At 33.6% G+C, this 14168-nt stretch overlaps 3 protein-coding genes across 4 annotated transcripts; 1 reads left to right on the forward strand and 2 right to left on the reverse strand.

The window, feature by feature from the left end:
- Positions 1-1327: 1327 nt before the first annotated feature.
- LOC133300707 (V-type proton ATPase subunit c''2-like) lies at positions 1328-5443 on the forward strand. 2 transcript variants are annotated; one of them, XM_061500280.1, is made up of 4 exons: positions 1328-1531; positions 1626-1703; positions 4689-4913; positions 4963-5443. In XM_061500280.1, the coding sequence occupies exons 1-4, from the start codon at positions 1401-1403 to the stop codon at positions 5141-5143; spliced, it is 615 nt and encodes a 204-aa protein (XP_061356264.1). In that variant the 5' UTR covers positions 1328-1400; the 3' UTR covers positions 5144-5443. The 2 variants fall into 2 exon arrangements, with proteins under 2 accessions (XP_061356264.1, XP_061356265.1); XM_061500281.1 differs by having other exon boundaries at positions 1332-1531; positions 4689-4859; positions 4975-5441.
- A 1795-nt stretch (positions 5444-7238) lies between these two features.
- On the reverse strand, positions 7239-9631 carry LOC133300708 (uncharacterized). Its single transcript, XM_061500282.1, has 4 exons — positions 9318-9631; positions 8427-8731; positions 8130-8340; positions 7239-7911 (listed from the first exon to the last, which is right to left on the reverse strand). Exons 1-4 carry the CDS (start codon positions 9564-9566, stop codon positions 7390-7392), a joined length of 1287 nt encoding a protein of 428 aa, XP_061356266.1. The 5' UTR covers positions 9567-9631; the 3' UTR covers positions 7239-7389.
- Positions 9632-11295: 1664 nt separating this feature from the next.
- LOC133300715 (uncharacterized) lies at positions 11296-13704 on the reverse strand. Its single transcript, XM_061500291.1, has 4 exons — positions 13383-13704; positions 12735-13039; positions 12438-12648; positions 11296-11920 (listed from the first exon to the last, which is right to left on the reverse strand). The coding sequence occupies exons 1-4, from the start codon at positions 13629-13631 to the stop codon at positions 11402-11404; spliced, it is 1284 nt and encodes a 427-aa protein (XP_061356275.1). The 5' UTR covers positions 13632-13704; the 3' UTR covers positions 11296-11401.
- Positions 13705-14168: the final 464 nt, after the last annotated feature.

Here is a 14168-nt window from a genome sequence, read left to right on the forward strand (position 1 = left end):
TGGGCGGGGTCGGCCTATAAGAGCTTACGGCTTAACTTATATCAGGTCGGGCTTGACCTATTGCATATAGTCAAATAAACATGCCCGAGTTTTTAAAAAAGCCTAATTAAAAAATAGATGATAGCTTTTTTTTATATGTCAGACCTATAAGCCTACAGAGGTCTATATCATATTATTTATTTTAAATAAAATAAAATAATATTATTCATAGTATTATCAAATGATGATAGTTCAGTTGGTACATGTGAGTTAAATAGGTGATAAAAAGACCTAGGTTTGTTCCCCCACCAATACTATCTTTGAGAGTGACATAAGATCTATACCAATATCTATAATACCATCAGAATCAATATTTAGTGCTGGAGGAAGAGTTATTGATGTCTATCGTTCTAGCTTAGCTAAAGATATCATCCAAGCTTTAGTATACGGCGGAGATTGGCTACGTAATAGGTATGACTTGAAGAAAAAACAAAAAGTATAAATTTAATCAATTGAAATTATTTTATAATTTAATTATATTCGATTAAATTGTAATAGAAATTTGATTTTATTTTTTACGTAAGAGGAACCAACATCTCAGCATGTGAGATTGTTTATATGAATCTATTAAAAGATTTTTTTTCTTAATCTTATTTTTTTGTTTCTATTCTTTATTCTTGTTTTTTGTTTTTACATTTACAAATTGTTTACCAACTTATGTAATCTTGGAATTGTATTTGTAAGAGAGAGAAGATGAAGAGAAATTTTTGGCTACTACAAGCATCATGATGTGTTTATTGAATTATGTAGCTATTTTAATTTACATACTATAGATTTGTTAATTGGATATGATGAAATATATGTTATTTAGTTTGAGCATTTTGTTTTTGAAAGTGACTTAAATATAGATTGTGATGAGTTTTATTGTGATTCATGGTTCTGTTTGGATATGAAATTATGATTTTTGTTTTAGCAACAGAATTTGCGTATTTTGTGGAGTTAATTTATGGTTTTGCTTATAAGTTAAAAATTAACAGGTTAACGGGCTGAACCAGACCATTTTTTTTATAAACGGATCAAGTCAGGTTTACAATTAAACTCATACTAGACTCAGGTTAGGCTAAATTAAATTTTTTTGATATAAAATTAAAAAATTTTAAGACAAAGTTCGGGTCAACCGAGCCCAACTCAATTTCATCTCTGTTGGTAGTGATTTGTCTTGCGGTTTATTGAGTATTGACCTGACCTCTATACCAACCTACTTGCGTATGTCAAACGGGGTCTAATTAGATATCACCACTCGTCTCTAACTAAACGACCCGCCGTTTTGAATGTACATAAAAGCGATACGGCGTTCTGTTCTTTCTGTGGTTAACAGAACAACACCGGATCTCAATCGTTTCGTTCGCAACACAATCACAATGTCGATCTCTACGACCATTGCTGGGCATTCGAGCTCTTGGGCTACGGCACTCGTCATGATCTCCCCTTACACCTTCTCCGCCATCGGCATCGCCGTCGCAATCGGCGTCTCCGTCCTCGGCGCTGCCTGGTACGCCTTTTATTCCCGTTTCTAATTTCCATTGCAGTTTCCTTTTCCGTTTCCGTTCTTCTCACATTCAAATTCGTTTCAATGACACATGAAGGGGGATTTACATAACCGGTAGTAGCTTGATCGGTGCTGCAATCAAGGCTCCCCGAATCACTTCCAAGAATCTCATTAGGTGAAATCGCTAATTAACCTCATCGCAACTCAATTTTCACTCTTTTTGTTTGATTTTTTTTTTAAATATTATATGACAGTTCAGAAGGTTTTATTAATAGAAAAATTATGACAACTATTATTTTAGCTTTGAGTGTGAAGCGATTTTACTATGTATTGGGAGTTAGTTTCTTGCCAATGATCAATGTCAATAAAGGATCATATGGTTTCAAGGGTGTGATTGTCTACTTTTAGGCATGAAGCTTGCTTGGTAATTGCATATGTATGTAGTATTTTAAAATATAAAAATGGGAAAGTACGGAAAGAAGATAGAAAGTTTCTTTCTCCAATTTTCATTCTCCGTTTGAAACCCCCTCCCCCTCCTCCTTTTGGTGCCAGATATAAAAGCTGAAGGATTAATATTGATGATTTACAGTCAAAGTAAGTAAAGTTATTTGAAGTTTATTAATATTTTTTCTTCTTATTTTGGAATGGACATATGCACATTATGCTGGGTGGTTATTTGGGATAGAGATTGTATCGTTTTTGAAGTCAATGAGTAATGAAGTCTAGCACATTTGTGCAAGCTTCAGTATTCTTCTTGTTGATCGAGCATGAAAATACTTGTCACTGAGTGGCATAGTAGTTGGAATTGTAGTTCACACTGTCCCACTGGCTCCTGGGTTTACTGTGGTTCAACCCCCATGTGGGTGTACCAGTGGCATCAATTGGCCACTTCCTATGAAAGACCCAGGCTACTGCTGTGGTGTCTATTGAGGCCATCGATATCATTGAAAATATACTTGAGAAGGTTTACTTGACTTTAGTTTGCCCTCACCCCTACTCTCGCAAGTTGTGGGGTTTCATGGGGAGTTGTTTTTTTTCCCTTAAAAACAAATGGACCAAAGTAATTGACGGCGGGCTAACTAAGGGCCTATTTGATTGTGTTCTGGTTTTTTTGTTCTTAAAACTATTTTGTATAATAGTTATAAAAAAAATTATTTTCTATGCTTTTTTGTTTTGAAAGTTAAAAACCAAAACAAAAATCAAAAATAACCCAGACATATTCTCTAAATTTGATTCTAAAAACAAAAAAATAATTATAGTTTTTTAAATTTTTTTTACAAAACAGGCCTTACCAAATGGGTTTTTTTGTTCTGAAAATCAAAAAGCTGTTTTTGAAAACTGATTTCAAACAAGCCCTAAGTTTGTTATAGGCTTCAATTTGTTTTTGAGGAAAATAATATTACAAAAAGAATTATGTAGGAAATGGCTTCCTAAAAATCATTTTCGGGTAAGATATTTTCCTAGAGAATATTTTCATTTGTAACATTTTTACAGTAAATAATGCATTTTACCGAAATTTTCTTTTGTTGTTTGATTTGTCTAAAAGGTTTTTGATAAAGCTCAACAGTGTCATTTGATCCATTAGCTTACCCTACCTAATGGTTAATCATATAAGGTTTGGTTGTAGTTGTTACTTTTGTTGCTTTGTCCAAAGGAGATTTCTTGTAAATTGTAGCAATCAACTAGGAGCATATTCTCCTCTGACTGTTGCACCAAACTTATGAAAATGATTTCTAAAAAAAATGCTTTTCTGCACCAAACAAAAAATGTTTTCTGGAAAACAGTTTCCACACCAAACACCAAAAAATAGAGAACGATTTTTCTGTAAAACAAGCATAAAGTCTGTGTGATAGTTTTGTGGAGAGGAAATAGCTTTAGCAGTATGTTGAAACAAGTTGAAGCTGAATGATATTTATGGCATGTGACCCTAAAATTTCATTGACTCCTTTGCCTGTGAGGGGTAGAAGGATAGTGAGTGTCTGTGATATCATAGGAGGATTGGATTCAAGAGCTTCACACTAAATAACACTGTTTTGTTTATCAAGTACGATACCCTCCAAATGGAAGACAACGATATCTTATTATTACAAGTAACCAAATGGAGAAAACAAGACAACACACTCAAAGGGAAAGAAACGTAAAACACCCAGAGAGATATTTATCTCTTGTCTCAGAGCCAAGCTCCTCCCTAGCCTCAGAAAACTATCTCCCCTTTCTCACGTTCTCACCTTCCTTTTTATACTTGAATTTCCAGGCAATATTCCAGGGATTGCGCCATGACATTCCCGTGACATTCGCTGCCATTAGCTTCTGCTTTAATTCATATTAGTTGGCGCTGATTCCCGAGTCAGATTCGTCCTATTTTTCCTCTTCTCATAAACTCTCGATGTAATTGTAACCTGGTCACCCCTAATGTGGAGTAATTATGGTCGGTCCTAATAGTGTGGGTTTTCCCCTTTCATTTGGCTTTTAATATAATGATCAATTGATCATACAATGAATGTTCATTTACTCAAGTAACTAAAGTTAAATGGTAAATTAAGGTTGTTAAATTCTGTATTTAATGTAAATTTCAGAATTTCTATTTTGAATGTCTGAAATTAAGACGGTTCTATTTGAGTATTGTGAAGATTCTTGTGATTAAAATCTTCGGTGTGCACTTGGGCTATTTGGAGTTATTGTTGGAATATGGCCCTTAAAAATTTAGTTGCCTTGTATTCAAAGTACCGGAGTGCATCTATGGTAAAGCTCTATGTTTTCTTTTGGCTTTTAGTGCATTGTTTTGGTTAATTTTAAGGGAAAAATCACTTTTTTTAAAGCTCTATCAATAAGATTTTGAGCTCAGAATAAGTTAATCCAAACGCACACTGAATATAATGATCGATTGATCATATAATGATGGCTCATTCACTTAAATCATTGAAGTTATATGGTAAATTAAGGTTATTAAACCCTGTATTTGATGTGAATTTCAGAATTGTCATTCTGAAAGTCTGAACTTAAGATTTTTCTATTTGAATGTTAATGTTTCGTTTACATGTATTATGAATTATCTACATAAAGTATCTTGGCGCAGCTGATATAGTTCCAACTTCCAACTTCCAAATATAAACAATTGTGTGACTTGACAATATTGTTCTTGATGTTTATGGTATTTCAGTGTAATCTTCTGTGAAGCTGTTGCTATATATGGTGTTATTGTGGCAATTATTCTACAAACAAAATTAGAGAGCGTTCCACCATCAAATATCTATGCACCGGAGTCTCTTAGAGCTGGATATGCAATCTTTGCTTCAGGAATTATCGTGGGCTTTGCGAATCTTGTTTGTGGGTGTGTTTTCTTTTTTACCTACACCTTATTATATCTATGCAGGAAATTCCCCTGTTGAATGCAGGGAGACCTTTTCCATCGTGCTGTTACATATTCAATTTTTGTTTTCTGGCAGATTGTGTGTAGGAATAATTGGAAGCAGCTGTGCATTGTCTGATGCTCAGAACTCCTCTCTCTTTGTGAAAATTCTTGTGATCGAGATCTTTGGTAGCGCACTTGGGTTATTTGGAGTTATTGTTGGAATTATTATGTCAGCTCAAGCAACGTGGCCCTCAAAAGTTTAGTTTGCCTTATATCAGAGTGTTTGAATGCAGTTAATATAGAGCCCAGTATGTTGTCTGTACTGCCTGCGATTAAAGTCTTCTCTGTTTTCCCTGTTGGTAGGAATGTAAAATCCAGCGTAATAGCTTGCCTCCATTACATCTTTAGGCTGTATGATTTACCAATGAGTTAGAATGTATTGCGTATCATCAGAAATATTAGTCTGTTGAATTTAAATATTTTTTTGGAGGACTAAATCTTCGGTGTTTGTTCATTTATCAATAAAAATGTTAATTTATTTGGGCTTGTGAATAAAGTCAACAAGCAGATTTTTGAATTCATGTTTCTTTATTTGGGTTCAGAGTTGTGCTAGTGAAGTTCATTTCTTCCTGAGTAAGAAGTTCAAGATTAATGTTCATATTTGATACTCAAATGCATTTTTGATACAGGGATGATAATAAAACTGGCAGGGCCGACCCGACGCGAAAATCGGTCATATAACCAGTTCAGATGAAGTATCGGATTGATCATGCATCAGAATTGGTATGACCCGGCCGGTTTTCATGAAAACCGGTGACCTTTCCAAAAAAAAAATTCAATTTTTTTTTATAATAAACATAATTGAGTATTTTTTATTTATTGACCTACATAAGTTATGTACTTACAACACTAATATTATTTTAATTATGCATTATACAGAAAATTTTGATTTGATTTATAATTAGAGATATCGTTTATTGAACCTGAAGTCCCGCATTACGATTATTATATTTTTATTTGATTCTTTATTGGATAATAAAGTGTGATTTATTAATTTTTATATTAAAATATTTGGATTTTTTATTATTTTTTTAGATATTTGAGTATGTCTATAATTTTATAATATAAATTATAGAATTGTATATAATTATCGGGTCATACGATTAAATCAGTGATCTAGTATCTTGACTGAGTCAATAACCGAGCCAATTTTAATAACATTGACGGATGAGTATGAGATTATATGTCATTTGTTTTGGTAGTTTAAGTGAAAGAATTAGTTTTAAAAAGATAGTGATTAAGACCATGGTAATTAGTATTGCGGATGCGTACCATGTATCGCTCTGTGAGGAGCGGAATCACATAACCTTGAATCACTCTTTGAGATGCGGAATCACATAATTCCATTCAGTATTGCGAATTGTATCAGGATTTGTGATTCAAAATTCAATCTGATTGAATGACCACGAAGTGAGATTTCAAATTATGAAGAATCTGGAAAATTGTTTAACGGGAGATTAGGGATTTTTCAAAATCCCAATTCCGAACCAAATTCAAAATAAAAAGATGTCAATTCAATTTCTTTTTCTTTCTAGTCTTGACTGTTTCTTGATTCTTCTTAATTATTTATTTCTCTTTTGTCCAAGATAGAAACACATAAGAACCAACACTCAATACCCAAAAATTGGTTATAAAGCTATTTGGTTTTTTTTCTTAATTTGAATTTATATGATATTATATACTTTTTAATTTATTAAACAAAGATAGAAAAGTTATTCTCCAATAGCATTTGGATTGTAAATAAACAAGTTTTTAATGTTGATATCCATTAATAAATATTCTCAATGGTATGTTAGGGAAGACTGTACCCTGCATCCAAGTATGCATTTAGTTTTTACCCTTGTTGAATTAAATTTGATAGAACCGCTATTAAAGAAAATAACTTATTGGAAAAATGTGTATCATTTTAAAGGATGTAAAGTTTGTCATTTTAAGTGAGAGAAAGAGATAAATAAAGGAAGAGAGAGAGAGTGAACAAAAAAATATAAAGATATAAATCTCACCTCTTTATGAGAGTGAAAGGATATAAGCTGTGTGATTTAAAAGGACAAACACTTTTCCCATAAATTACATACGAGAATGTTTACTTAATGTAATTTTGTGCGAAAGACTTTTGTTTGAATGAAATTGGTAATCATTTTTTTAAAATAATAATATTATTATTATTGCATGTGTAGTTTGAAATTCATTCTATGTAAAAGTACCCATTTTTCCACTTTAATTTTGAGATTTAAGATGTATTTTATTCTTCTAAAATAAATTTTGGGATGAGATACCAAATAAAATGAATTTGGTGATAAAATCATTTTTGATAGCCAAAATAAAGTTTGAAGCCCAAAGGCATCACATCAGTTATAGGAATCACCTTATTAGTGTACAAATAGTTGTATTGATTGGCGAGTAACAAATCCATCTTCAATGCAGCAATAAAATTTACTACTATAGGCAATCAAATGGAGGATGAAAATGAAGCAAGTGGCAAAGGCAAATCATTGAAAAAAGGTGTGTTCCTCAGCAGCAGCTCCTGGCAGTCCTCTGGCCTTGCTGACTTGGGGTTAAAAGGTTCTCTATCAGGGAGAACCACCAGACCTTGTTTTAAACGACCAAGATGCCTTGCATGCAGAACTTGCTTGGAAGTGACTGGTACCCTTATGAACTCATATTCTTCTAAAGCAGATTCTAGCTTTTCTGCTCCAAACTTCTCTAGGCATTTGCCCAATATTGCTGCATCTAATATTGACATGTTTGTGCTTCTAATGCAGTGAGGAGTAGTAGGGTGAGCTGCATCCCCTACTAATACCACATTGTCCCAAAATATCTTCCCCAAGGGATCACTATCATATATGAAATTTAAGAAAGGTTCCTTTGTTTCTTTTATGACCTTTACCAACTCAGGAATCCAAACTTTTTCTGCTTCTTGGTGCATCTTCTGGATCATGTCACTACTTACTTTCATTGTCACTGAGGTTCCCTGAAAAGTTCCCCCCCCAAATATCAAGATACAGTCAGCAATAGCTGATCTGACAACAGAAGGAAGAAGCATGAATAATGTAGATATGAGATCAAAATGGAGACTAAGATAGAAAACTTTCCCACTATCCTGACAGGGAATTTAATTTTTAGACCTGTGGATTATTATCACTTAGGATACCTCATAATAGAAGTGTACTATGAGAGGAGCAAAGTTACCTTAACTTCAGGCTCTGGCTGATTCACATACCAAATCCAATTGAGCTTTTTGTTTAGAAGCTCATAGAACACACTGTGTGTACCTGAGCCCAAGTCAAAGTACAAGCATTTTCCTATATCAGGGTATGCCTTTTTGATACCGATGATGGTTTCTGAATTCTCATTTTCTGAGAAATCAAGAACACCTCTCCAAGCACAATAGCCTGAATATCTGCAAATGATACTAAAACCTTAGAGGGCCTTCTTCAGATAGAAGGAAAGAGGAAGTTAACTTTGGCTCCATTTTGAGATACAAACCTCAGTTTAAAATCAGGGAGATATTTCTGGCGGATGGAGGAGAGACAACCATCTGCTGCAACAAGCAAATCCCCAACTATCTCAATGACCTCACCAGTTTTGAGAACTCTAGCCTTTATTATGACAGAACCCTTGTCATCTACACTATGGAAAGAGAGAAAATGGTGACCCCATAAAATTACATTTGGTGGCAGTGCATTATACAGAAGACCATGAAGATCAGCCCAATGTGCTGCTCTGAAGTTGAAACTCTCATCTCTTGTCAATGTTGAACTAACCTTCTTCTCACTATAAGTTACCTGGTTCTGCTCATGAAAAAATAATGATTATAAGATTTTTATTTTTATTTTTATTTTTTCTGAGAAGGACTACAGTTTCTCAAAGGATTCATACTTCAACTGTACATCAACATCAAAAGGGTTCCTTTTATTGGTTTATCCATGGAATATTCCATAACAAAGTCTTAACTACAACTAGCATTCTTTCAGAGAAACAAATAATAGAAGTTAATTTATGATCAATCTCTTGTCCCTTTGTCTCTTACAAGTCATATGTATAGTGCAGTATTCAGTTCAGTGAATCCAAAAATCATCTTCAGAATTCGGATAAACTAGTTCAGTTGATAACATTTGGCAATGAAAGACAGAAGTTACGAAGATATTACATATACTGAAGAAACTGCAGCCTATCACTCATGATTAAAACACAATCTTAGGAACACCAAATCAAGTGATACTCTGGAATAAGTAATGAATAAGAGAATCTACCTTCACTAGAGACAGCTTGCTAGGATTAAAAGTTAAAAAGAACAGAAACTAAGAAAAACTGAAGAATAAAGAAATTGAAGAGATTGACAAGTAATAGGGAACCTGAAAGCAAAAAGGGTGGCACCTGATCAATAGTTAGTGGTAAAGTTGTGTTATGTAGGAGTTGTGGCTGTGAAAGCCATGACTCAATGATTCGTTGAGACAAAGGGTCTAGTCCAAGACCTGCACCAGTGGGACTTCCTGTTGGAGGTGAAGTTGTTTTCTCAATCACAAGCACATCCCAACCAGCTAACGTTAGAGAGTGTGCACATGATATTCCAGCTATGCTACCCCCCACAATCACTGCCTTTGGCTTTTCTCCTTCCCCAACCATTTTTTTCTACTTTCTCTTGAAGCACCAAATTATCAGTCATATCATATGGACACATGGTCCATACATCTCCCCACACGAACAAAAAAAAAATCATAAGCACGTTTCTTCTAAGGATCTCATTGGGTCGAATCTTACAGAGCCCAGCTACACACTGCTAAATGTCCAGTCCAAATCCAATGAAAAATTTGACTACAATACAATTTAAAAAATTGTTTTTCACCAACACGTAGTTATTCCAACTTAATCGATCGATGATCTTGAGTTTCAATTTTGGGTATGTAACTGTATTAATAATTTGGCAGGGAGAGGCAGCTCTTACAGACATGTTGAGTTCGAATGGAAATAATTGAGTAATTGGCGTAAAAATAATATATACGTAGAAATAGGATCAACTTATATCTATATCGGTCTAAAAATAATAAGTTTTACATCAACTTTTGTGCATAGATTATAATTTATTAGAAATTAATAATTACTTAATGAGTGTGACCAAATAAATTAAAAGTGTTAGATATACGGAAACCAACGGTTAATATTTGGTATTAGATGTGTGTGTGTATATATATATATATAATTGTTTGATACTGGTGTCAAACTTTAAAATTTGACATCAAATCTTAATCGTTGATTTCCTCCAATCAACGATTATCATTTATTGGGAATTAATAGTTAATTAATAAGTTTGATTCCCAATAAATGATAACCGTTGATTTGACGGAAATCAACGGTTATGATTTTGTTTTTTTTAAGTTACTTTATATAAATTTGTCTAATGTTCAACGAAAAGATGTCGTTTTAGAGCAAAAATCATTTTTTATATATATATATATATATATATATATATATATATATATATATATATATATATATGAGGTAGGATCATTTGACAATAGTGTCAAATTTGAAATTTGACACCTCATCTGATAGTTATTAGATCAAAAAATATCAATGATGTCACATGCTTACAAATCAGAGTCGTTGATCTTTTTTGATCTAACGATTCTTAGATGTAGTGTCAAATTTCAAACTTGACACTAATATCAAAAGATCCTACCCCTCTGTCTCTCTCTATATATATATATATAGGTTTATCGTTTCCTATGTTACATGATATAACTGCAACCCTAAAACTAAGTTTTTGAGGATTAGGGAAAACATACTTCATTAATTTCCCTAAATAATATTAATCCCGTCATTTTGAAAATTTCAAAAATTATATTTTATATTTTAACCAGTTAACTCTCAAACCAATGCAATTTTGGAGTTGCATGACATAATTTGATTTTTCCCATATATATAAAAAATATTTTGCAGTTGTACGGCAAAAAATTGGTTTTTTCACAATAACACAATCCCCTTGTTGCATGCAGTGATCACCCCCTGTAATTAGCACCGCTGCACCGGTAATAATATTTGGTATAAGAATGGTTGTCTGAATAGTACTATTAACATGATTTTTTGATGCCATATTAAACAAAGATTGGAAAGTTATTATCCAATAGTATTTCGAATTGTAAATAAATTCAATCAATGGTTAATACAGGACATAAGAGTTGTAATTTACTCAAAAGTAGTAAATTTTTCCACTTTCCTATTTTGAAAAAACGCATTTTGCTCTTCTTAAAGAAATTCGGGATTTTTACCAAAAAAAAAAGAAATTCGGGATGACATGCCAAATAAAATGAATTTGGTGATAAAATTATTCATAATGACCAAAGTAGAGTTTGGAGCCCAAAGGCAGCACATCAATTATGGGAACCACCTTATTAGTGTACAAAAATAGTAAGAAGTCAATTTTCAATGCAGTGCAAAAATTTATACACCATTGGCAATCATCAAATGGAGGATGGAATTGAAGCAAGTGACAAAGGCACATCATTGAAAAAAGGTGTGTTCCTCTGTAGAAGCTCCTGGCAATCCTCTGGCCTTGCTGACTTGGGGTTAAAAGGTTCTCTATCAGGGAGAATCAGACCTTGTTTTATGCGTCCAAGATGTCTTGCATGCAGAACTTGCTTGGAAGTAACTGGTACCCTGATGAACTGATATTCTTCTAAAGCTGATTGTAACTTTTCTGCTCCAAACTTCTCTAGGCATTTGCCCAATACTGCAGCATCTAATATTGACATGTTTGTGCTTCTAAGGCAGTGAGGAGTAGTGGGGTGAGCTGCATCCCCTACTAAGACCACATTGTCCCAAAATATCTTTCCCAAGGGATCACCATCATATATGAAATTTAAGAATGGGTCTTTTGTTTCTTTCATGACCTTTACCAACTCAGGAATCCAAACTTTTTCTGCTTCTTGGTGCATCTTTTGGATCATGTCACCACTTACTTTCATTGTCACTGAGGTTCCCTAAAAAGTTTTCCCTCCAAAATTTCAATATACAATCAGCACTAGCTGATCTGGCAAAGGAAGCATGAATACACTGTAGATTTGAAGTCAAAATGGAGACTAATGGTATGTTTGATTATGTTCTGGTTTTTTAATTTTTAAAACTGTTTTATAGAATAGTTATAGAAATAGGTGTTAAAAGTCAAAACACAAAACAAAAACAATTCAGACATATTTTCTAAATTTGATTCTAAAAACCAAAAAATAGTTTCAATTTTTAATTTTTTTTACAAAACATGTCTTATAATGGATTTTTTGTTTTTTAATTTTGAAAACCAAAAAACTATTTTTAAAAATAGTATTCAATCAGCCTAAGATTTCCTATTATCCTGACAGCAAATTTAATTTACAGAACACGTAGGAATATGTTTTGGAATTGAAAAAGGACATAAAATTTCATTTCAGGAATTGCTTAGGGAAATTATCAATCCGGGTATCTCATAATAGGAGGAGTATAGAATGAGAGGAACAAAGTTACCTTAACTTCAGGTTCTGGCTGATTCACATACCAAATCCAATTGAGCTTTTTGTTTAGAAGCTCATAGAAGCCACTGTGTGTACCTGAGCCCATGTTAGAGTACAAGCATTTTCCTAAATCAGGGTATGCCTTTCTTATACCTATGATGGTATCTAAATTCTCAGTTTCTGAAAAATCAAGGACCCCTCTCCAAGAACAATATCCAGAATATCTGCAAAAGACACTAGAGCCTAAGAGGACCTACTTCAGTTAGAAGGAAAGTAGAAGTTAAAATCAGCTCCATTGTGAGACACAAACCTCAGTTTAAAATCACTAAGATATTTCTGGCGGATGGTGGAGAAAGAGCCATCTGCTGCAACAAGCAAATCCCCTACTATCTTGATGACCTTTCCAGTTTCAAGAACCTTAGCCATTATTATGACAGAGCATTTGTCATCAGCAACATGGAAAGAGAGGAAAAGGTGACCCCATAAAACTATATTTGGAGGCAGTGCATTGTACAGAAGGCCATGAAGATCAGTCCAATGTGCTGCTCTGAAGTTGAAACTCTCATCTCTTGTCAATGTCCAACTCACCTTCTTCTCACTATCAGTTGCCTCGTTCTACTCACCACACAAAAAAATAAAAAAATAAAAAAATCAATAAGCCACATGTCATATGTGCAGTGCAATATTCAATTCAGTGCGTTCACGAAGCATCATCAGAATTCAAAGAAACTAGTTGAGTTCATAATATTTAGCACTGTAAGACAGTTACATAGATACTGCATATAATACATACATAGAAAAGAGGCACTCAGAATTAAACAAATTTCAGTGCACCAAACACATCATGATAAGGTAAAAATAAATAAAATTAAAAATAGAAATGAAGAAAAGCTAGATAAGAAAGAAAAGGGTATAGAAGTAAAGGTGATTGGGAACAAAGACAAAGAAAGGGTGGCACCTGATCTATAGTTAGTGGTATGGTGATGTTGTGAAGGAGTTGTGGATGTGGAAGCCATGATTGAATGATTCGTTGAGATAAAGGGTCGAGTCCAAGACCTGCACCAGTGGGACTTGTAGTTGGAGGTGAAGTTGTTTTCTCAATCACAAGGACATCCCAACCAGCTAATTTGAGAGTGTGTGCACTTGATATCCCAGCTATGTTACCCCCCACAATCACTGCCTTTGGTTTTCTTCCTTCTCCAACCATTTTTCTCTACTCTCTTTAAGATTTTTAGATTCCAAAAGCTGTCAACTTCATGTTTTGTGTCTGATTCATAAGACAGATAGATGCATATGCACAAGGTGATATGATAAACTTGACTCTTTTAATATCCTTATTTTATGAAATAGTAGAGGCTAAAAACTTACGATATTTTTGGTACCAAATTGGGGAAACAGATTTGTAATTTTGTACTGTAAGGTGTTGCATATATTCCATAATAATAACAACAGCGACCATCAAATGATATTAGTTGAGTTGGTGGAACTGAATGGAAAGGTGAGAGCATATATTCGATCTTTCAATACTATTTTTGGAAAAAGTTTAAAACCCTACTCCCAGAAATCGCCCTGAATTAGACTAGTTACAGAGGAACGAACAGATTAAAATATCTAAAAATAAATAATAATAATAATAATAATAATAGCATGATGGGTTTGGTTTGGCAACTCTTTGTTGGACTTGTACCTAGTTTTTGGCATTTTTATTTTATTGGGCCTCAGCCCAATCCTGACTTGTGGAGCA

Source organism: Gastrolobium bilobum, unplaced genomic scaffold (genome assembly GCF_033153095.1).
Source record: "Gastrolobium bilobum isolate Gb01-03AN ecotype WA unplaced genomic scaffold, APGP_CSIRO_Gbil_v1 utg7932, whole genome shotgun sequence".
NCBI lineage: Eukaryota > Viridiplantae > Streptophyta > Magnoliopsida > Fabales > Fabaceae > Gastrolobium > Gastrolobium bilobum.

Excerpts from the sequence above, each read along its gene's own strand:
- LOC133300715 (XM_061500291.1), bottom strand. The coding sequence starts at position 13,631 with ATGGTTGGAGAAGGAAGAAAACCAAAGGCAGTGATTGTGGGGGGTAAC. Across the intron at positions 13,040-13,382 it reads TACCACTAACTATAGATCAG|AACGAGGCAACTGATAGTGA; the intron begins GTGCCACCCTTT and ends TGTGGTGAGTAG. Across the intron at positions 12,649-12,734 it reads CTTAGTGATTTTAAACTGAG|ATATTCTGGATATTGTTCTT; the intron begins GTTTGTGTCTCA and ends TGTCTTTTGCAG.
- LOC133300707 (XM_061500280.1), top strand. The coding sequence starts at position 1,401 with ATGTCGATCTCTACGACCATTGCTGGGCATTCGAGCTCTTGGGCTACG. Across the intron at positions 1,704-4,688 it reads ACTTCCAAGAATCTCATTAG|TGTAATCTTCTGTGAAGCTG; the intron begins GTGAAATCGCTA and ends ATGGTATTTCAG. Across the intron at positions 4,914-4,962 it reads CTATGCAGGAAATTCCCCTG|GTTTTCTGGCAGATTGTGTG; the intron begins TTGAATGCAGGG and ends TATTCAATTTTT.
- LOC133300708 (XM_061500282.1), bottom strand. The coding sequence starts at position 9,566 with ATGGTTGGGGAAGGAGAAAAGCCAAAGGCAGTGATTGTGGGGGGTAGC. Across the intron at positions 8,732-9,317 it reads TACCACTAACTATTGATCAG|AACCAGGTAACTTATAGTGA; the intron begins GTGCCACCCTTT and ends TTTCATGAGCAG. Across the intron at positions 8,341-8,426 it reads CTCCCTGATTTTAAACTGAG|ATATTCAGGCTATTGTGCTT; the intron begins GTTTGTATCTCA and ends TATCATTTGCAG.